Source organism: Emydura macquarii, unplaced genomic scaffold (genome assembly GCF_026122565.2).
Source record: "Emydura macquarii macquarii isolate MOO-44397 ecotype Brisbane River unplaced genomic scaffold, CSIRO-AGI_Emac_v2 contig_1119, whole genome shotgun sequence".
NCBI lineage: Eukaryota > Metazoa > Chordata > Testudines > Chelidae > Emydura > Emydura macquarii.
This window is the reverse complement of record NW_027131256.1, coordinates 2,413,423-2,436,978: the sequence shown is the minus strand read 5'-3', so window position 1 is coordinate 2,436,978 and position 23,556 is coordinate 2,413,423. Positions and strand designations below refer to the sequence as shown.

General features: G+C 44.0%; 1 protein-coding gene across 2 annotated transcripts in view; it reads right to left on the bottom strand.

Moving 5' to 3' along the window:
* Window positions 1-23,556, bottom strand: part of GDAP2 (ganglioside induced differentiation associated protein 2) — a 39,161-nt gene that overhangs the window by 4,412 nt on the left and 11,193 nt on the right. For both annotated transcript variants that reach the window (XM_067545965.1, XM_067545966.1), the window contains 9 exons: window positions 21,005-21,158; window positions 20,241-20,329; window positions 17,173-17,249; window positions 15,308-15,467; window positions 12,961-13,111; window positions 10,826-10,902; window positions 8,094-8,170; window positions 7,287-7,426; window positions 6,464-6,518 (listed from right to left, as the gene is read on the bottom strand). In XM_067545965.1, coding sequence (XP_067402066.1) covers window positions 6,464-6,518; window positions 7,287-7,426; window positions 8,094-8,170; window positions 10,826-10,902; window positions 12,961-13,111; window positions 15,308-15,467; window positions 17,173-17,249; window positions 20,241-20,329; window positions 21,005-21,158 — 980 coding nt within the window. The remainder of the gene's footprint in view (window positions 1-6,463; window positions 6,519-7,286; window positions 7,427-8,093; window positions 8,171-10,825; window positions 10,903-12,960; window positions 13,112-15,307; window positions 15,468-17,172; window positions 17,250-20,240; window positions 20,330-21,004; window positions 21,159-23,556) is intronic.

Below are 23,556 nucleotides of genomic sequence, written 5' to 3'. Positions count from 1 at the left end.
AGGAGAAGCAACTGAAATGAGCAGTTTTTAAGACTGATATTTTATGATGTACCAAGGATAGAATCACAGGGTATATATACTAGAAAGCTGAGATGACCAGTTTTCCCCACTGACATACAGATTTGCTACTAGTTCTGATGGTGAGAGGCCTCTGACCCTAAAACTGTCACTTGATCCCTCACTCCAGCCTTGGTTTTTTGTCTCTGGTCTGAATATAGCGCATTTCAAATCTTGCCCCAAGGCAATTCCCTCATAACAGGAGAGTATGGAGCATCAAAACAATGAAGTTAAGTTCACCACAGACATTCAATATGCGGAAACATAACTGATTATACTTAATATAATGGTAGCAATACTATGTTATCCAGGAATATGGTATTTTTGTGGGATAAATAGAGGACTTCTGTCTCTAGCACTGTCACCTTTCAGCAGAACCAGACTCCCAGAAGGAGATTCCTGCATAGACCATGGAATGCTCACATCAGAACAGGATAAAGAAAAGGCAGGATTAGTGTAGCTGCCTTTTTGTGTAAAGTGGATTACTCGGTATTAACCAATCACACCTTGCTTCAATTATCCTCTGTTTTGGGGATCACTACTGCGCTCTCACCTCTGAAGACTTACTTTAAAACAATATGTTCTATAAAAAAGTCCTAGCCTTCGAATGCACATAATCTAAAACAGTTTCTCTTCTCAAATGAAATGAAGAATGTTGGCTGGCAGCATAAACTATGCTCATGGCCCCTAGAAAACAAGCACAGCTCTAGTCTGCCAAGAGGCATGACAAAATCCTCTAGAGCCCAGCTGGCCCAGAAACAGTGCACCGAAGTACAACAGATGGCAGCCATCAGGTATGCCAGGATTCAGTACAGCAATAATATAGATTATTTAAATTACAGATTTAAGAACTGAAATACAATGCAGAGATGTGTAAGAGTGACAGTGCTGTGTGGGGAAGCTTACAAACAAAAAACTCTTGAGTTTGAGAGATACCGTATCCTCTCCTAGGAACACTGAAAAGCAAAGCAACACTCCAAAAAGTCAGAGAGATGAGAGAAACATACACTTTTAAAGGGATCTAAGCAATTTAGATCTTACGGGACCCTCTTGGCTCAGAGACTGCAAAGACATGGCAGTCCTGAAGTGTTCATGTGAGTAAAGCAATCCCCCACTGACCACTTTCTGTGGTGCGTCTCATCTCACACTCCATAAGGCGATACAGTCCCCTTCAATAGTCAATTGAAGAGTCCGTGACCTCTCTCTTGTAAACAAATGCTCTCCTTACAGGAGTAAAGTTGGGGAGGGACATGGAGATTAGTAGAAAACAATGGAGAGAAATGAAAAAAGATTAGAGTCTGAAGCAGCCACCCCACGAGAACACTTCAGTCACAGACCAGAAGCCAAGAAAATATGATTAAAGTCAGTGAATGAGCAGTGTCATTCTAAGGACCCCCTCTGCTTGAAGGAATGGCTTTACAGGCTTCAAAGGGAACATTATCTAGCTATCTTCAGGTGAATGGCAGGTTGCCCGGATGAAGGGCCTGAAGCATGAAGTTTCTTGGAGGTCCAGCAGAGAAAACTAGTAAAGCTATTTGCAATGAAATGATTAGCATTCCTTTAACATATATCCATGAGAACAGAATCTTCAGAATTCTTGGGATACTTTTTGAAGCCTCCAGAAAATTCAGTCCTGGCTCTTCTCCATTGTTTTCCACCTGTTCTCCTTACCTTACTCTAACTTTACTCCTGTCAGAAGTGGTGTTGGGCTGGTAATTCAACAAGGGGCATTTCCCCCTCCAAATCAGTACAGATCGCAAGTCCCTGCACAGCATCAAGGGCACAGTGCTGCTGTAGGTACCGTCTTTTGTATGGCATGCAAAATGGAGGCTCTCATTATCATTAAGGATCCTACAACATTTTCCTTAGCGCAGTGTTTCTCAACCTTTTCTGGCTAGTGACCCCTTATTCAAAGCGAAAACTGTCACTGCTGTCTTACATTTATTAGAAAGTACAAATGAAAACAATAAGCCGATATAATAATACCAACTAACTCTTTATATGGCACTTCATTTGTAGATCTCAAAGCACTTTACAATTATTTATTATTACTGTTTGTGTGATTTGAGAGGTTGACTGAGAATACTTTGACCTTTATAGGTAAGGGAGTGAGGGCGCAAGATTATCTTTGTTTTAGATTATAACAAAATTTTCAATGCCTCGGGACCCTGGATTGTCCTTTATGGCCTCCTCCCCCTTTGGAGTTTGTGACTCAATTGTTGAGAAACCCTTACCTTAGAGTACTATCCTGGTCAAATTCTATCTTGGTTTAATTCCATTTTACCTCCCTATATTTCCTCTGCAGTTTCACTTTGATACAGTATTTTCACTGTTTGTCCTGAATTTTTGCTACATGTAGTTAGTTGTATTCTGTCCCAGAGGTAGCTAAGTGATTTCTGTTTGTACATTAGTTTGGGGAGTTTGCAAAGCTCTATCAGATGAAAGAGTCTCAGTTTATTAGAGTACGCATTTCATTCTAAAAATTAAATGTGTCTACAAAACTGATCCAGTAAATCTTACTTTGGCTGAAAGGCCCCTAAAGTAGCAGAACTGCATTCTGGAATTTGAAGCAAAGGAGTCCAGTTGCATTTTCCTCTGCATGCTAATCCCTAGTAGGTTCTTCCCCCTTGCAGCTATTTCAGAACTGTGCTGCAGTCTGAACTCTGATAAGGAACCTGAAGACTTGGGCAGGCTTTTATGTACTTCACAAGCAAGGCCTGTGCAGGCCTTTCCCCACTTGGAACTCTAAATCTTTTTTTTGTTCTACAAGTAAATGTTGACAATTCTGAAAGGGAAAGAGGACTACAGGCCACCATAACATTCACTTCCTTGATGACAGTCCACCACGCCGTGCTACAAAGTTGCAAGACACAGTCAACCTCCTTATGGTGCTGGCCAAGATGGCCAGCCGTTTATCCAGGAGAAGGAAACTGGATGGGAGGTTGTGCTCTGTGACAATGGGGACTATTTCTGTTCCCTTATCTGATTTGCGCCTCTGGGCGGAGTTCCTCTGGGTGGTGTCCACTGACTCCTTAGACGCCTTTGAGGAGCAATGTGAGCTGTCCAGGGCTCTCTGCTTGGTGTCCCTCTCTGAATTCCTCATTATTAACTCTTGACCTCACGCCCAAGCCTGTTTTTCTCCTTCATTGTCCTCAGAAATTGCTAAGTAGCCTGAGCTCAATGGTTCCTCCTCCTTAGCTGAGGGGGTGGCCCTTTGGTTTTGGGTGGGTCTACACTCACCCTTCCTGTTACGACGACTATTTTCCAATTTCTGCAACAAATGAGGCAGAAGCCCTACAGACAATAGCCTTGTTTACTACACAACCCTGATTCATCCCTAGAGCAGGTCCACCCTGTGCAATGACTGAGGCAGGGGTCATGTGGAAAAAATATGTGATCATGTAATTAAAGACTGTATCATAATGCATATGCACAGGAGGCTGAATTAAGTTTGCACAGGCAATCTTATTTCTGACTCTCCTCCCCACTCCTCCCCTCCTCCTTCCTCACTGGTTCTCTGTCCCAGTCTGTTTCCGGGCCCAGCCAGCCACTGCTTCTCCTCTCCTGCTTCTTTCCCAGGCTGCCAATCCCAGTCTCCACTTCCTGCCTTTAAGGCTTTTTGTCCCAATCTACTCCCCCCATTCCAGCTTTGGTTCCCTCTGCATTTGATTGAGGCAGCTTCTTCCTCCATGTGGCCTAGGCCCAGTAGGGCTCATTGAAAGCACAGGACACAGAATCCTGGCTCTCAGTTCAGATGCCTGGAATCAGAATGGCCTTCAGCAACCCAGAGCTACAATTGCAAAGAGCATGACCAGTGTGGACAGACTCTGGGGAATTTAGCTGCTAAAAATCTAAGAAGTCTCTACTGAGCAGATGAACTGTACTTCTTCAAAGTCTTATATGGCCAGATTTTCATGACAGCAAAGGCACATCCCTGACACATAGGCCCCCTCCCTGCCCAATTTCAATCCCTGCTCCAAAGCATAAAGTTGCCAGAATTTTAAAAAAGATAACCAGAAATTTTTAATATGGGCAAAAAAAAAAAAAAAGCATTTTCCCTAGCCTCCTTCTCTAACAGTTGAATCATTTTGGCTGAAATTTAAAAAAAACCCAAACACACAAATCATGAGACAGACACCGGGCATGGAATATTTCATCCCAAATGGTTTAAATTTGGCAAAGTTATAAGCAACTGAAAACAAGGTTTTTTTAAAGGAAAATATTAGGCAACCTTAATAGGAGGCAGTGCTACCAGCCCCATCTATCGTAAAATGAGTAAAATTAGTCAGCCAATTTTATTTTTAATATAGATGTCAGGGATGCAGGGACTACAGGTCCCAAGATGCAATGCTGCAACTTAATCTGACTGGAACGCTGATGAGCTTATGATGGGACAAAGTTTGCTCTGAGCACACCTTCATATTAAAGACAGGGCACTCATAGGCCACAGACTTACCCTGCCTGCTGTAAATTTTTACACTGTTCTTATCAGCAGGATATCTGAATGCTGTCTTGACTGTTGTAGGAAATGGTAACCTATTCAGTGTTCACAAATCAAAGTATTAAACAGCACAAACTATAGAATTAATCACCTACCACAACCTGGTCAGCAGGCATTGCCACTGTCCCAATACGCTTTGTGTTCATACCCATGTAAGGAAAGCACCACACAACAAGACCTCATAGATGTTTCAGAACGTTAACTAAGTGATGGTCAGAAGGCTGACTATACATGCAATTTGTGGTACAGAAGGGAGGCTATTAGAAAAAGCTGTCTTTGGGAATGGACAAGTACTCAAATGGATGAGGGAGGACAAAGACTGATGGCTACACTGGGGATGGGGTTAATAAATTAATAAATAGATTCATTCTGGTACAGTACTAGGCAAGTGTAAAGAACTATATTAGCAAAATGAATCAACCACCACAGTGGTTTACCCAATAACTCATGATCCCATAACAATCACCAACGTTCTTCTACCATATTTCAGCGTGGCATCCAAAGCAGAATAAAAAGCATCTGTGATGACGTTGTGGACCACATTCCTACTTTTACTCCCATCTTATATAAAGCGACAAACAGTCCATGCTGCCGCTTTAGTGATTTCCAAGTATAATATTGTGATTACTGTTTTGATCCCTAGTTGGGAAAAAGGAAGAGAAGCAGCTCCACCTTCTGGTCTCCTCTAGAGACCATAGAACAAAGCAGTAACATGTTCCTTTGAAGAGGAGGTTAGAAAAATCCACAGGAAATAAAAAGCAAGCTGAAACCTTGCTTAGGCCTCCCCAAAGGAATTCTTCTTCCCCTTTCCATCTTATTTTTTATATTACAATCTAGGATCTCAACTGAGCCCACTGCTAGCGCATCAGTGCTACTCAGTTTCTTGGAAAGGATCAGGACACAGTGAGAGACTCATCTACAGGTTATGGGTTTATTTCTGCTCCAGACAAGCTGTTACCACAGCACATATGAAGACTATTTGGTGACCTATGTGAAATTAATTGGTAGGCCTCCATCAACTGTGCTGTGTACTCTTGGGCTGACCTAATGCCAACAAGAGGGGTGGCAGGCAGTCTCAGAGGCGGCCAAATAATGGCCATGGATATCAGATTTCCCCCCTCTGCCTCTAGGATACCCACATCAGATCAGGTCTGAGGCATGCCGGCGATGAGATGCACATGTGTGAAGATTTCACTCACTGCTAGTTCCACTGCCTTTAGGAGTAAAAAATGCCCAAGTGCTGAACCACAATGAAGAAAAGATTCAGATTTCTCGGTTCACACGGCTGAAGGTCACATTTCCAGGCAGCGAGCAGGAGAAAGGACTAGTGCATCTTTTCTTTGAATTAATGTGGCATCAAAGCTTCAATTTTGTTAGGAGGACACCCCACAAAGACATACCCCAACCACCTCGGACACTGATCAGCCTCATTTCTCAGCCTTTCAAGACAACTATTCCAGTTATCAGACTAGGACCTCTGCTGTAACAGCTAATGTCTGCCCCCATTCAGTATTTTATTAATGAGGCTCTCTGCCATCACTCATTTGTGTGCAGTAACCAGCAGTGCAACTTGAGTTGATAGTAACAGAGATCAACCTTCACTGCAGGTTAGCTTCCATAGTAAAATGGAAAGTGAGCAGTAGTGGTGCTCAGGGGCCCAACACAGATGCTCATCATTAAGGGAGGGAGGGAGGGAGGGAAAGGCTAGTGTACCAGCCACACAAGCCAGAAATAAACAAATACCCAAATGTGTATTAGTTCTTGAAAAACCACTTATCTAGCAAACATGGCCCAATGTTTTGAAGTCTCTCTCTTTCACACGATCCTCTCCCCTTGTACTACAATTTTATGCCCTATTCTATTTCAGAAGTCTGCATTCTTGGCATTTTGTACAGTATACATCACCTTTGAGCGAAATGTTGGGTGGACGAAGTACACTGCCTTCAAATTTCTTTTGTACCTGGTTTAAAGAAGAAAGTGAAGCTTGTAAAAAAGGTAACGAGCTCATCCTATTAAATTCAGCTAAAAACACAGCTGAAAGTGTTTGGAGATATTTGCACGCTCATGGACAAGTGCTTGTGGTGTTAACTGACCCACAGCATTTAAATCCAGGTCAAAGGGCAGCTGCCCTAAGAATAAACGAGGCAAAGGGTGCAAAAAGTTTCCCTGCATTTCTAGATAACATCCTATTAGATTCTCCAGTTCATTGTGCAAATAAAGAGGGTTACACATTAGTTACAACTTCTAGTGCTGTCTGTATGTCTCCTTCTGCAAAATGGATGGAGCATCCCAGTGGACCATACAGTCTTTTGGAAACATCACCTTTAGATGCAGATGGAATAAGTTCACATAAAATATATGGGCACAAACACGCCTGCCTTCATTATTGATAGATATGCAGCAGGCAGGGATTGCAGAGACCAGCATATGACACAAGCATGCAAGAACTAGAATTAATCTCTTGTTGAACTGAGGTGTTCAGAAGCCACAATAAGCATTACAGAAATACCTACAAATTGTTTATATCATTTGAGAACAGGCCAGGAAAACAGGCCTTCCTTCCTAATCTCTACTGGTTTTGTTGGACACCTGGGTCTATCTGCCCCTGTGTAATTCTTCCCAGCAATCCATCTTTATGAAAGCAAGGTGGATAAAGGGTCTGTCTTAAATGTTTGTATGGGGAGAGGAGTAGACGAGAAGGGTTTCTCTTCCTACTCATGACACTCACTTGATGTCAACGACGTCATACAATTTCTTCAGGAAGTCGGAGTCCAGATTATTGTAATCGCTAGTGAGAGTGTGGAAATATACTATGACATACTCCTTCACTGCAATATGGTCCATGACATGGATGAAGTACAAGAGTGCCTGAGGGGAAGACATTTATATTTTCAGCAAAAAACTCTGCCACAGTCCCATTCTGTGCTAACAGATTTCCTTCCAACCCTAAACAGACCAAAAGCCTTAAGACAGGCTGGTATTATATTTCAATTACAAACACATGATGGAACACTGAAGTCTTAAATATAGGCTAAAAAAAATACTACCTGGAGATTCCTACAACCAACTTTTACTCTGCCTCATACGCCTAACCTCCATATACTTTGGGCGGGGTCAGGATCCCTGGCATTTTGCATGTGCAAGAAACAAGTTTGCTCACTGCATCTCACTCTTTCCAAACCTCCAGCTGTAGAAGCACCTTCACATCTCTTGGGAAGGAAAGAGGGGGCTCCTACTGCACTACTTCCCTAGAGAGAATCTAGTCCCTCATGTAGAAAAGTTTCAATCAGAAAATCTTCACATACAAAGTTTTATATAGGATATATTTTCATGTTAAATTATCTGTGAAAGCAGTTTGTATATAATCTGCTGTGTAGGAAGATTTCTGCATAGACACCCCTCTCTGGAGACATCTTGCTAAAGTTAGTGAAGCCGGAGGGTACAGGATGAGACAGTTGTACTTAATGGAAACTGCCTTTCAACCTTAACTAAAGAATCACCGCTACAGCTCCATAATTTTATATGACGATTTTACCTTTTCCATGTCTATAAGTGTTACAGGAATATTCCTTCCAACTACCACCATCACTGTGCGACCACAGTTATCCACACCTACAGAATAAAATGAGCAACACAAGCTTTTATCTTTGAATCACATTCATAAAGAAGTCTGAGTTTTTGAAACTCTCCCTTTAAATCAGAGGCAAATAACTAAACCCAGCATTCTACAATGCTGTTAACTGGCATTCTTAACAGGAGAGCAGTGCAGAGACTATTACTCCCATCACATAGTACTTGTTTTGATCTAAACAGAAGGATGCATTGCACCTAGAACCTGTGTTTTTAATATAGATTTTCAGCCCTTGAAGATGGAGGCTGCCATCACTAACCCCTGAGGTTCCTGCAATTTACAGACATGGTCCCTACTCTTTAGAAGGCTCCACTTTCAGCTTTATCACTACCAAAAGGATGTATCATCCTGGACATGTAACCCTCTAATAGGTACCACATCCTGAGACCACCACGATCACATTAGTGTAAAGGGGTTTCTTATATTTAAGTTCTTATTGACTCAGACATAAGTGACTTAGTTACAGCTGCTTAATTTAGCTAATGTGCTTTCAATGTGAAATATGGTATTATTAATTGCTTGAAAGATGCAATACACACACCTCCCCTCCCACCCCAGACACAGACAGTCAAACACAACGTAGATTTCATTGATGGGAGTTTTCTCCATGATGTTTATATATAAATGTGGAAAAAGAGTTATAAAATCAGTGTAGAGTGTGGGGAATCAAATGCCAGCTAGCCTGTATGTAAATAAAAGCATATTGTAAATTAGTAGCTACTGATTAAAATAACTTTCTAAATTAGATTGGTTATTTTGTAAGCAGAATACACTTCTTTTTAGCTACTGGTGGAGAGGTTATTTGACCTTTTAAAAGAGTTTTACAGGTTAAATATCTGGTATGTCAGACATCACAAATGGACTTCAGCCAATGACTGTGCAGATTCATAACCTCGAATGCTGCTAGCAGGAATGTTTGTGTACTTTGACAAGTGTAATAATGATATTTCATCTGCCACATGCCTGCCAAATACCAACAATAGGGAATTACTGCTTTTTGCCTCCTGACAAGAACATTCATTCACTGACGCCTGTCATCTCAACTCCCTCCTCTCAGTTTATTGCTGTTGCTGCCATTGCCCTCTGATGATAAACCTAGAAGCTGCTCTGGAGTGTACAATACAGGAGGGCTTTCAAGGCAAAACAAGAGAAATCCTTTTCTATAGTAAGTTAAATGGACATCTGTGATTCTTAGTTAATTTGTCTAGATTTATGACATGGTAGGGAGTCCATGGAAACTATACTGTCCTTAACTTTGCATGGGAAAATGGACTGGCTTGCACAAGACTTGATGGCCTAAACCTTATTTCCCTTAGTTTAAGCACAGTTCAAGTCCATTGGAACTTTACTTGCTGACTTTAAACTTCCTCGCCCCCTTCCAACACCAAGTAGCACTGGGAACTTGAATTCTAGGATTGTATCCCCAAAGGAATTAGAATTAGTAATCAGGAACCAGGACACTCACCTAACAAATACAGAGGGCCAGCAGCATGGTGACTGGAGCTAAAAAGCTGGGAAACATAGGACATTGGTCTTGAAGGGACTTCCTGGGTCATCAAGTCCAATCCCCAGCTATTGCAGCAACCTCATCATATAATCCCGTTTGTAAAATCAAGGTCCTTTTCAAAATCAGTTAGATTGTTTGATCTCACTGCTCCTACTGGAACTGTTCTAGAACTCGCTCCTCTGATGATCAGGAGAATTCTAATTTCCAGCCTTGATTTATTCATGGCCAGTTTATACCCATTTTCTCTTGTGTCAATATTGTCCCTTAGCTTAAACAGCTCTACTCCTTCCCTGGTGTTTTTCCATGCACGTATTTATAGAGAGCAATCAATTCCCCTTCTCAGCCTTTGTACTGCTAGGCTAAGCAAACCAAGTTCTTTTAGTCTTCACTGCATTCCTCTGATCATCATATTAGCCCTTCTCTGCATCTGTTCCAGTTTGAATTCATCTTTTTAAACACAAGTGACCAGAATTGTACACAGTACACAGCTGAGATCTTAGCAAAGCCTTGTACAATGGCATTAATTCTTCTCTCTCTATTGGAAATATCTCACTCGATACACCCTAGGATCATAGTTGCCATTCTCATGGCTGCACTGCATTGGTGGTTCATAGTCATCCTGTGATCAACTAATACACCAGTCTTTCTTCTCCACCGTTTGTTCTAACTGATGAGCCCTCAGCTTATAGCAGAAATTCTTACCGGTCCCTCAGTGCATGACTTTGCACTTTGTAGTACTAAATTTCATCCCATTTGTATTACTCTGGTCCTCAAGGTCATCCAATTCTTCCTGTATAATACTCCAACCTCCTTTGCATTGATGAGGCCTTCCAATTTTGTCATCAGCAAATTTAATTAGCACTTGAATTTGTAAATGCAGATTTTCTATGATGGGTGTCTAGTTACTTATTAGCTCATCACCTCTCATTCTAGTTTCCACATGCCAGAGGTTTTACTTGGCTGTAGCCTGCCTGGCACTGAAGTAGGAGAGACTTTTTAATTTGTCATTAGATTAAAACACTTGCTCAGGCTTCATCCCATGAGCCTTTCTGCACACAAAGGTGGAAGTGGCCATTCTATTTCCTACTGGTGAGGGTATGAGAAACAGCCTTTGGGTTCTTGAACTCACCTGTCTGGTACAAGGCTTTGAGAGAAGCAACGTCGGACAGGTCTTCAGTTCTTGCCTGACACAGCCAGCGATTGTAACTAGAAGAGTCAAACAGACACAGGGTCAGAGCTGTCTCTCGCTCTCTTCCATCTGTGTTAGAAAGCATGAAGGTGAGCCTAGGAAATTGGAGGAGCTGAATCTGCTACACTTGGTGTTATAGAGCAGTCAGTGTTGTATCGTTTGAGTAAGAAAGCTGCTTCTGAAGTGCTACAATGGGGAGTGTTTGAAAAAAGTCATAATGACTGTACTCAAGTTATGTTGTTGGTCACTTTGCTTGGGACAACAAACATACACAACTGGTTTTCCTTTCTAGTCTTCATGCACAAGTGCAATAATATTGCATTTGGGTTGCAAACGTATAAGGGGAATTTGTGCAACCAAACAACATCGGTTGCATTAAATATGTAAAAACACTGATTTAAAAAAAAAAAAAATCTAGAAGTTGGGCCTAACTACAGTAGAACCTCAAACATACGAACACCAGAGTTACAAACTGACCAGTCAACAGAACACCATGTGGAACCGGAAGTAAGCAATCAGGCCGCGCGGGGGTGGGGGGTGGGGAAGAGAGAAAGCAAATACTATACTCTGCCTGTATTGCATCTTAAAGGTTGGCATGCAGAACAGAAGCAGCCTGGGGTCTGCACTGTTTCCTGTAAGCCAAGGGTGCTGTTTCACCCCCTCCCACCACACCCCACTAGGAGGGGGAAGCTGTTTTCACCACCATCCCCTGTAAGCAAGGAGACAAACTTGCAAGTTCAGCTGGAGCACAAGAAAGAAGCTGCAATAGGGAGCTATTGAGCTGCTGCTGTTGCAGCCAAAACCTGGCCTGAAGCTGGAGTGAGAGCCAGAGTCCAAGGCTTCTCACTCAGGGGTGGGTAAACTTTTTGGCCTGAGGGCCACATCTGGGGCGGGGGGAAGGGGCTGTGTTGGGGGAGTGGCTGCCACACAGTGCTGCTTGGGGCTGGGAGTGGCTCCAGTCAGGGTGCCGCTGGTCCCATGTACTGGGAGAAGGGTGGCAGGGAAGGGGCAAGGCCAGGATGGGGGAACAGGCCTGATGAAATGCTCAGGCGGACTGTATGTGGTCCGCAAGCTGTAGTTTGCCCATCCCTGTCCTAGCTGCTGCCTGCATGCTGCGCTCTGGAGGAGTTTTAAAGGGCCACAGCATGTGCACCGATGCGGCCCGAGCTTTGCCCGTGGCTGCACTCCTGGATCCTGCCAGCAGCGCTGGGAGTGCAAGGGGCAGGGGAGGGAAGGGCGCTGGCAGCGAGCTGGCACCAACCCCCTGCCACGTGCTGCCTCTGGAGCCTGGCGAGCAGTGCATAGAGCAGAGCGAGCCCCGGGGAGAGGCGGCTGAGGGCTGGGGCTTGTAATGCCAAGAGTGCGGGGCAGGCCCCCCCAGTTCAGCCCAAAGGCAAGAAAGAGGAATAGGGCAGGGAGCTGCTCGCAGACCAGGCAGTGCTGCCAGGTGCCGCCTTGGCAGAGATCTCTGCCAGCCACAGCTGGATGACACTGACTGCAGGGTGCTGTGCCAGCAGGTTTTGTTCAGAGTTAGGAACGTTTCAGAGTTACCAACAACCTCCATTCCCGAGGTGTTCGTATCTTTGAGGTTCTACTGTACTGACATTGGCCTTTTAACAACAAATGTATATAAACAAGTCAGTTCTCAAACAATGAAAGTCACGTCTCATGTCCAAAACATGAGAATCCTAAGGAGTCCTGAAACAGACCTGCCTAGCCTTACAAAGACAAGAGGAGGCTCAGTTATAGCAAGCTATGGTGAGACTATGCCATCTAGTGGTGAACAGGCAGTACAACTCCCCCAATGTATCCAAATCCTGCAGATATTAAATCAATGGGACAAACTCCACCCCCCCCACAACCCCCTCACCCCAAAAAACCAACCCTTCCCCTGGTCCCATTCTTTTAGTGCCAAGAGGCTACTCCAGGGACCTAGAATGAAACTAGGCCTTGTCAATGCTTTCCTGCTAACAGATTGCAGGTTTATGTAACACAGAAAGAGGGCATTAAGGATCTTTCAGAGTCACAGGCTCAGCTGAGACATTCATACAGAAAAATAGGCAACATATTCTCACTTTCTTTGATGCTGTTTCTGCAGTGCTGCCTCCGACAACTGTCCCTGAAGGATGAGGCGCCTCTGTTTATCAACATCTCCCTCCATACGGGCAAATGCATGGGAACCAATCAATGAAAAATCTGCTTCCAGGCCTTCCTCATCTGAGTTATCTGCAATGGAAGCATGGGTGAGGAAGCTGTAACGAAGCCAGAGCTCAAACTACATACTGAACCATGATACTGAACATGGGAACATTGCATCAGGACAGTGCATCAATAAGACATGACCAAGTCACAGGGTGAATGCTGCCAGGGGACGGACGCACGTTATGATGCACGGATTTTCTGTAGTTCCATTTGATAGGGCAATGCCCTCTCTTGACCTTAGCATGGAGTTGAGAACTAGGAACTCCTGAAACCTAATTTTAGCTCTGTTAGCAACTTATTCTGTGACCTTGGGCAAATCAATCCCACTTCCCCCCTGTCCCAACCAATAAAGTGACAACAATGAACTATTCACAGGAGCTCCAAAGTTTATAAAGTGCCTTGAAAAAAATTTGCTTTGTAAATGCTAAAAGTATTTTCTCCAGCTCTTAAACTAGAGATCAGACTAGATGACGACATTGGTCCCCTTCTGGGCTTACTACAGACAGGCATTTTGTCCAAAGTATCCTTGGAAAAGATGGATTAGCCGTGTCTACACTACAGGAGAAGAAAAACATATCTGTAATTCACCAATAGGTGCAGCTCCACCTATGATAAATGCTGGGAACTATATTGTAGACAAGGCTTGGATGTTACCACCACCTCATCTTCTAACTCTGATCAGAGCAGACTTTCATGAGGTGGTGGTAAAAATGTGTGAACTCAGGCGACTTCAGAAGAGATATTGTTGAAAGTTTCCAGCCCTTCCTCAACCCCCACCCTCTCCATTTGAATTACTAAGAGAGCCAATTTCCTAGTCATCTCCGACTAGTGCCACACGTTACAGTGAGGAAAGCTGGGGGGAGGGAAAATTCAAAGATAGGCCTCTGGCTCATCCTTTTGCTCCTGTGCCAGCAGAGGTGGAGATAATTCCTTAGACAGCTGGTTAGACCCAGAGATGGCCACATCCTACTCTTTGGACAGAAAAAGTGTGGTACTGAGAGGGGAAGAGGAATTCTCAGAACTAAGGGGGGCCTGAAGGAGTGGGAGGGAAAGGAACCAATCATTTTTGTTCTCAAAGGCTATGTAATGAGAACAGACTTCCCACTCTTAGGTCCATGTTTCCAGAATATGGCTCGAGGGAACTTCCAGAGGGAGAGAGTCTAACTCTTTCCATGCCTCAGTAGCTGGTGATGCATGACTGACTGATGAGCAGTAATGACCATTACTTGCCTCTAGTCAGAGGCCTGAGGAAAAAAGTGAGAAGAAAAAGACAGCTACTTCATCTGAGTCACTAAAGCAATCTGTTGCTGCTGGTTTAGGAGCCACGTCTAAAAGGACAGAAAACCTGGGGTGAGATGCAGAGAGCTGGCATGGCTCTGAGTGATCAGCTGGAGTGAGAACAACATCTGACAGTCTGTCCGTTACCATCTGCAGCAGGAATGGAACCCAATTCTACCTTATTACCCGCAGTTCAATGTCCCATCTCCATCAGACTGTCTTGCTGCTAATTCCAACTCAATTTGCAATGTGTCTCTCTCTTTTTTTTTTTTTTTTTTTTAACCATTGTTAAACTTCACAGGCCTTCCGCCTATCTCATCACCACCACCTTCTCCTCCTCCTGCTCTGCCCACTTCTGACATCCAGTCTGTCTTCCTTTCCAATCCCTTCTTATGAAGAACTTCCTCCACTGAGACTCTGCCAACTTTGTTTCACAATGCTGATTTCCTCATTGACTTAAGCTCCTCATTGTCTCCTATCTGCACTGGTTTCCTGTATGCTGTATCAAACAGAATTACACCTAACTCTTTGGGGCAGGGACCACTTGTCTTGTGTATGTTTTTAAAGTGTGTTTACGTGTGGGACGCTCCATAAATAAGAATTATGTCTGTTTCAGCCAGATAGGAGCTGTAAGGATTGTGTTTCTTTTCTCACGAGTTTCATCAGGAACCTTCCTACCACAGAGAAAAGGGTGGAAAGCCAGCAAAGCTCTCTCTCCACCACATCCTCCAACCATCTCCCACATACAAAGGGAGAAAGCAGCAGTTACTGCTGTAGATTCCACGCAGCTGTCTGAGCAGAACACGGGTAAAATCTCATTTGGAGGAGTCTCTCTAGTGGGTCACACTCCACCTAAAAATGGGATTCATAGCTCTCTGTGTGTGTTCTCTCGTTTCCCTGAGCGTATCAAGACACTTATTTCAGGGTTGAATTATAACTCACCATCTGGAGCACCTGGTTTTTCACTGATCCTGATCTGTCGCTCTGGTACTACCGGCTCCCCTTCTGAATTGCCAATATCTGCAGGAAGGCACGGTAAGGAATGATATTCTTCTTCCAATGACCTTGGAAAATATAGAGGCAGCAGCTTCTGATAGGTGGCCTATAAATGACAGAAAGTTTGAGAAGGCTTTGAAGGCATCCCCATTCTTCAGAGACAGCTAGAAACTCTTTTCGATATGCCACAGAAGAACCTGAAACTCTGTAAGAGGGTGAGGAGGGGCAGAAATAAAGGATCTGTGTCCTAGGAACCTTTCAGTCAGTTGCATTACTTTTCTTTTCTTCCACTGAGTTTTTACCAAACACAAGAGGATAAACGCAGCCAGCCTCAGTTTTAAAGGGTTTTTGAAGAGTCACAAATGTTAAATCACACCAATTCCACCCCCTTTCCCCATTTCTTCTCCCCCCCCAGGACATGCAAGTGTGATCTTGTGCCCTGGAACGTATTTCATTGAAGTTATGTCTAGACTTGTGTTCCCTCCTGTGAGACTATACCACCCTGCAGATCACCCCTTCAACTTATTTGTTTCTGACATTATCAGTCTACACTGTCCCTCTCAATTTCAATCCATTATTGCCAGGTATGCTTTCCTAAAGAAATCTTACCCCTTCTCTGTGTAACTCTGTTCACATACTTCTAGAGTGTTATATCTTTATAATCCTTTGATGATGTTAGCCAAAGCTTCATGTTTACTTCTTGATTCTTTTCTTTAAGTTATTATTGTTATCTATGTCTGAATCTCCACAGGTGAAAGCAAAACATGAAAAACAGAAATATAGTAGGGCCTAGAGGAGATAAAATGAGATTCACCTTGGGCAAATCTAAGCTAATAGACAATAATTCAACTGGAAGGTAGGAACCTGAAAGCATAAGTCTGAGACTTGTCCCCAAGGGCAATCAACTATTGCTCAATCCCATGCCACACTGGCAACTGACCTGGAGAGAGGCCTGCCTTTAATTGCCACCACCTGTTAAAGAAGAGCGCGCTTGCAGGATGTGTTTTGACCACTCCAGGGCCAAGTAAAGAAAGAGAATGATTTCTGATAGAGAAATACGAGGGAAGGGGGACACTGTTTTTTTCCTACTGATTTGCAGCTAAACTTGGAGAAAGCCTTTCCATTAAAAAATCCAGATTGTTCTTAAAATAGTACATGAGATAGTCCATGTCCCAGTGCCAAGAACATTGACTGGATTCACTGTGTTATGCACAAATCATAGGAGGAGCTTTAGACAGATATGGTGAGAGTCAAACTGCTAGAGGTTCTTTGTCTTGGAAACAGAACAATGGTTAGCTAGTTTCCCCAAGTAATACCTGGAAACTGGTCATTTCTGACATTTGTGGGAGGATCTGTGGGGATGCTAATCTAAAGAGCAGACAGGATTTTTAGCAGGAGGGAAGTAAGGTGGGAATTTGCATGTAGTTGACTTGCTCTGCCTTTTTACAGCCGAAAACCATTTTGCACAAGCATCCCACGTAACCCAAGTCCCTCATGCTGGTGCCCAAGTGGTGGGTCAGGAACCTGTGAGTGACAAGTGAGGTGGCTTGGAGTGCATCTGCAGCTAGCAGTGAGAATGTGAGCAGGAAGGAACGGGGAGAGGTACTTTTGGTGAGATTTCTGGGAGGAGGCTAAAAGGAACACAGAGAAACCAAGTCATGATGAGAGACAGATATGACAACTTGAGGATGGGGAAACTGGTCTCCAGTTTCACAGTACAATATACACAACACAGTTCTACACTGCCCCAATGCCCTAAGGATTAGAACATGCTTAAGAATTTTGGCAGGATGAACAATGGGGAGAGGTACCTGTTCAAGCTCAGAGACTGCAAACACCACCCTCTCCAGGGTTTCCCCATGAATCTCCAGGAACCTTCTGACTGTGCCTGTGATCAAGAGAATTAAATACAGTGAGTAAACAGATTTACAATCTCAGCTACAGTCAGGGACACTCACTAGTTATAAGCAAATATGAAAGGTATCCCCACCCCCCCAATCAAACTGAGGAGGGCCCCAACAGGCAACATCCTAATGGGTAGAGTGGAGTGAGCACACGCAGAAAGACAGATTGCTGGATATTAAGAATATCCATAGTTACACAATCACAGAAATCACAGAAATGTAGGGCTGGGAAGGACCTTGAGAAGTCATCAAGTCCAGCCCCCCAGACTGGGGCAGGACCAAGTAAACTCAGACCATTTCTGACAGTTTCATCCAAACTATTTTTCAAAACCTGCAGTGATGGGCATTCCACCTCCCTCGGAAGCCTATTCCAGAGCTGAACTACTCTTATAGTTAGAAAGATTTTCATAATATCTAACCTAACTCTCCCTTGCTGCAGATTTAGACCATTTCTTTTTGTCCTACCTTCGGTGGACATGGAGAACAACTGATCACAGTCCTCTTTGTAACCGCCTGAACTTATCTGAAGACTCTTATCAGGTTCCCGCTCAGTCTTGTTTTCTCTAAACATGCCCAGTTTTTTAACCTTTCCTCATAGATCAGGTTTTCTAATCCTTTTATCATTTTTGTTGTTCTCTTCTGGACTATCTCCAGTTTGTCCACATCTTCTCTAAAGTGTGTTGCCCAGAGTTGGATACAGTACTCCAGCTGAGGCCTCACGATGGTGGAGTAGAGTGAGACAATTACCTCCTGTGTCTTGCATACAACACTCCTGTTAGTACACACCAGAATTATATTGGCCTTTTTTTGCAACTGCATCGTACTGTTGACTCTGTCATTTCTTCTTTCATGGGATTTCTCCCAGTCCACTTGTCCATGCAGTGACTGCAGTAGTTCAAACAAGGATGTCCTGCTTCTCACCTCCTTTCTCCAAACAATCCAGTGAAAGCCTTCTACTGCAACCCTCTAACCATGTCACACTCGCATTCAAATCCTGCACTGGTACAGTGTTCATCTACCAAGTTTATGTTTCTGAACCTCACCTTAAGGTTCTGCACAATTTTGCTGCTGCTTAACACTCTGCTTCCAGTTCTCTCTATTCCCTCTCCCACATCCTTTGTTCTGGTCAAGCCTCCCACCTCTTCACACCTTTTGGATAGCATCCTTGTCCCAGTCATCTCTGTGTCTTTCCTGCTACCACTCATGCTGGGAACAGTCTCTTCCCGAAATGCTGAATGGCCATCCTCTCTCCATCCAAATCCTTCTCTATACACATCTACAAGACTCATCAACATTAATCAAGGTGCAAAAATGCCAACATATTATTTTGAGAATATACCCTCACCTGCTGAGTCTGAAATGTATATTCTCTCTCATTTAGAATGCAAGTCTCTTGGGGCAGGACCTTGTTACTGCCTACGCACTGGACTCTGCACAACGGGGCACTCAACATGGTGTGAAAGATCTTCTCTCCATGCAAGCTTCCCTTAATAGTGAACTGAAAATGGGTCTGAGAAACAAAAATATTGGCTCTAGGACAACAATCACAAGATGTCAGCACCTGAATCTGTGGGCACACAGCCTGTGAACTGAGGGGAGGAGCATGGCAAATTTCCTGAAAGAAGAAATGGCAGAGATGTGAAACGTGTTCCCAGAGCCCCACAAGGCCAACTCAATCCATTCCCTTATGAGCCAAGTTCCAGTCTCTCAATGACTTCCAGAAAATGGAGCGAAAGTCCCAGAACAAGCCAACATGCACTGCAAGTTTCCAGGAAAGCCAAGTGCCTCAAGCAACCCCAGAGTGCACACAAGCTAATCTTCAAAAATAGAGGCTGCTCCAAAGCAGGTTCATCAGCACAAAGCCTCACAAACAAATCAAAACACCATAAAGGGCAATGAATTTAGAAATAAGAAACCCGAATGATTTTCTGATGTATCGGAGAAAAGAGGCTTATGGTGACATTTGTCACTCACACCGTGGGGCCTTTCACTGTAGCATCCAACTGCGCACCCTTGCTGCAGATGAAAAGTGCTGCCGATGCCTTGGAGAAAACTCAAAAAGCATTTTAAATAAGAGGTGATTCTCTTGTGATTTGCAGATTTTATCATATTTCCTCTTGCCTGCTTTCTTGGACTATCCAAAGCTTTAGCAGAGTGTGAGGATGCAGTCAAGTTCTCATCAACATTCACAGTTAGAGGAAAACAGTTTTGTAACCAGGTCCTCAGATTGTGGTATAGATGGGGGGCCTTTGGGCTGTGATCTTGTCAGCTCTCTTAAATTTGGAGAGAAAAGCACTTGAAAAAGGGAGTCCAAACAAAAGTTCAGCACTTCACAGAACATTGTTGGATTGTATGGATCTGCGGAGACTGCAGCTGAGAGCAGCAAGGAAGGGTTGTTACCAGCTTACAGAATGAAATCCATACAAATTAAATCTGTGAAGGACTTTTCAGGCAATAGCGGTTTGGAGAAAAAGAGGATGCATTTCCAAACATTTCCTGCAGTGAAATTCTCATGTAAGTGGGTTAAACTCACAGCAAAACCTCACAGTGGCCAATGCGGCTGTGGTTGAACAGCACTCTCAATCATAAGGCCACCTTCCTTTCATAAGTCTCTCCCAGCTCCCCTTTCCATCCTGAAGGCTCTTCTGTATTCACACGCCATCCCTGGGGTATATGCAGCTAAAACACAAAGATTTTCAAACACTGTGCCAGTTTCCACCTCTGGTGGAAATGCAGTCTCCTGGCAACACGATGCTGACTGAAAAACCTAGGCATTTGCCAGCTCTAAACCTGAATAGACACCTCTATTGACTTTGAGTCAACAGAAGGCCCCACTATTGCCCCAACATCCTGCTGCTTAACACCCCCATCCCAAAGTGCCCCAACACCCTGCTGTTATTTAAGTGTAATGTACACAACACTGGGATCCAACTGGTGTAGTGTTAGGACACAGCAACCTTCCAAGACCTACTTACGCAGTGCTATGTGGGTTGCATCCTCCAAAGGGTAGCCTCTTTTCACAGAGTTTATGACACAGAATCCCACTGAGGACATTGCTTGCTCCCTGAAGTCAAAAGGAGAAAAGAAACCCAGGAGTGAAGACAAGAATATCAGAGGGGAGTGCGCTGTTTGCAGGAGGTATGAGGGAGGCGAGAAGCAACCCAGTGGGTAGCATAAGACACTAGCATTTCCCTTTCTCTATCTGAGGAAACTCTTCTGGTTTATAGCAGAGGGATTCCCAGCTTACAAGCCATAGGAGGTTCACTAGGTGGAGAAGGCAGGGGAGCCCTACTTGCCCCCTACTTTCTCCCCTGATTTGTCCTTTCCCACCTGGACCACTTCCTCGTATCTAAAACCAAGCTCCCCATAAGCTGACCCTCCATTGGAAAACTGCTGACTGCAGGTGGGCTGTGCCAAGAACAGATGGGGAGAAGCGGGGAATGGGTTCTTAGGAGTGCAGGCAGGACAGAAGCACTAGCTTTTCTTTGTCTTACCCACCTGACTAGCCTCCTGTTTACCAAAAAGGAGTTCCATGGCTGCAAACCAAAGGACCAACAGAGGGCGGGTGAAAACAGAGAGAAGGAAACCACGCGAGTATTCCCTCTTTCCTGTGGGTCCCACGTCTGAGAGTGCACTGATGGGTGTTCGTACCCACCTCAACACCGAGCCTACATCAGGTAGCTCAGGAACAGTGTGTATTATGGATGACAAACCCTGGCCCGAATTGCCATGTGCTTACTTTGTGAGTTGTAGGACCGTGCGGTAACAACTATACAGGGAACTCTCGGCTGCCGTACGATATCTGCTCTTGTATTTGGGTCCCACGGTGTGAATAATGAATCGTGCAGCCAGATTAAATCCTTTAGTCAGTTTTGCCTCCCCTGTCCGGCATCCTAAGGAAACATACAAAGGGTAAGACGCTGAAGTCTTGGCAGGGCAGGGAGTACTCAAGCACCTCACTTCTCTTTGTCCCCACACGAGACCCCACCTTGCAGCCACTCACTTTCATCTCATTAGTTCCTTTGTTCCCTCCTGTGATACCATACCATGAGCACTCTAAGGATAGTGCATGCACCATGAGATGGCAAGTGCTACAGCAGCACTCAGCCAGCCTGGAGATGTGCAGTGAACTATACCGGCTTCAGTCTGCTTCTCAGAAGCTATGCATTCAAGGAGCAGAACAGAAGTACCAAGTCACTGGAGAGGCTGTGTACCTCAATTGCAGTACTCGCATGGAGGCCTTAAAAAAACCCAAGGAACAGTTTATTAACTGGAGAGAGCTGCAGTAGAAACATGCTATGCACACAAGCTCAGCTCTTCTGAAAGGATTTGGTTTTGAGAGACTCTGGTGTTTGATTAGATTTCTTGGTATAGGAGACTGACACGGTCCTTTTAATCAGCCAACCTGTGGTTGGCAGAGCTATTACAGATGGAACAGACATAACATCACATTGCATCCATACCACATTGGAGTATAGTGCCTAGTTGTTCCTTGTGGTTTGTTCTACAAGGTTTTTAGCATCCTGGTTTCTAGCATCCCAATTTTCAATGTCTCCAAGGATGTCTAATAGATCTCAGTGTACAGAAAGTTTTCTGGGTATTCTGTCTACATTTTCTATTGTTCTATTTCATTCCTTTCCCCTTGGACAACTTGTCTTCCACAGACAGCAAAGTAAGTTTCCTCACATACATATAGCCTTCTGGGAACCATTTTTCCTTCACATACATGTAGCCTTCTGTGGACCATTAATAAGCATTTATTTCACAACCAGTAGTACACTATGTACTGTGCAGTGAGTGATATGGGCTCAAATCTGTTCCAGAGGACCTAGACTTCCAGCATCTTTAAAGCAGGAGAGAAAAGCCAATGTACTCTGAACAGCTGCCAGGAGCTACAAGATGTTTTCACTAAAGCACTTTCCTCAAGTCTTCTTAAGAGTGAGAAATACCATCAGAACAAGACTGGCTTAAACTATTCCATCCCCATTTAAGGAGAGGAATTTACTCACATTGGTGAATGAGAGTTGTGTTATTTCTTGCAACTGTAAGAGTTTTTCCAGTGTTCTGCACCATAGAACTGAGAAGGAGCATTCTCACCCTCTGTCTCCTGTTCAACAATAGTCCCAGCCCACTCTCAAATCACTTTGCTGAGCACTGAAAACAGTGAGCAAGGCCATTGCTTCTTCTCTCAATCCTGGCTCTCAATATAATGCACCTCCTTCTACTGGTTTCTAGATGGATACCAGTAACAGAGTAGGGAGGTCACAGGTTAGAGAATGAGGCAGGATACCCTGCATCAAGGAGACATTCCAAGTTAGGATTCTCTCCTGCCCAAGAGTCCTGACACATCTTGCTTGAGAGTGGTTATAACCCTTCCCCCCTTTTAAATCAGTGTCTTGCTAACTTTCTTAACCCTTTCATTATCTGCCAGTTCCCAGAGGTCATTTCCCTGGGAATTACTCAATTTCTATGGTGTTTAGGCAGCACTTGACAACAACAGCAGAGATAATACAATGGCTATTCTGTTAAATGAATGTCGATCTCACTTTGACTGTGCTGTGACATATGGACCGATCCAGCTCACAAAAGAGTAGAACTAGAGAATGGTGACAAGAAAAGATTAGAGACCAGGGGTAAGACATTTATACCAGAATAGGACCAAAGTCACTAAAGCCGGGGATTCAAAAAATGACTAGAAAAATCACAGGAACTAAACAGTGTTTCATAAAGCCTGAGTTAGGTGCTCAGGCTCCCTATACAACGAATGGAACAGATAGTGGATCACAGTCCAACGTGCCTAGGACAGCATGCTAGGCAGGTAGCCACCTAAGTTAGCCAATGAGAGATGCTGACCAGAAGAGTGTGTGCTAAGCTCTACTCCTTTATGAGATAGGTGAATCCCTACAGCCTGGATTTAGGGACCTATCTACTAGCAATTCATGAACTGGGGGAAGACAGGTGCTTCTCCACCTGACTCTCGCTCAGGGCCAGTAGATGTGCTCAGGAGCTGCCTAATTCCACACACATTGGCTGATGGGACACACACACACCTTTATAACCTTTGCTCAGTGGTTAGTGCATTCCCCGAGGATGAGGGAGACCACTAAAAGTCCCCTTTTTGCCTGATGAGAAGGGATTTGAACCACTGGGCAATAAAGTGACTCACTTTCTCTAGCTCAATTATTATTTAATTATTCAATGATTTAGTTAGAGTGGAACAACTTCAATAGGAGAGACTGAGGGAGACCCACATCAGAATATCCATATCCCACCATTTAGAGAACTCTGCTG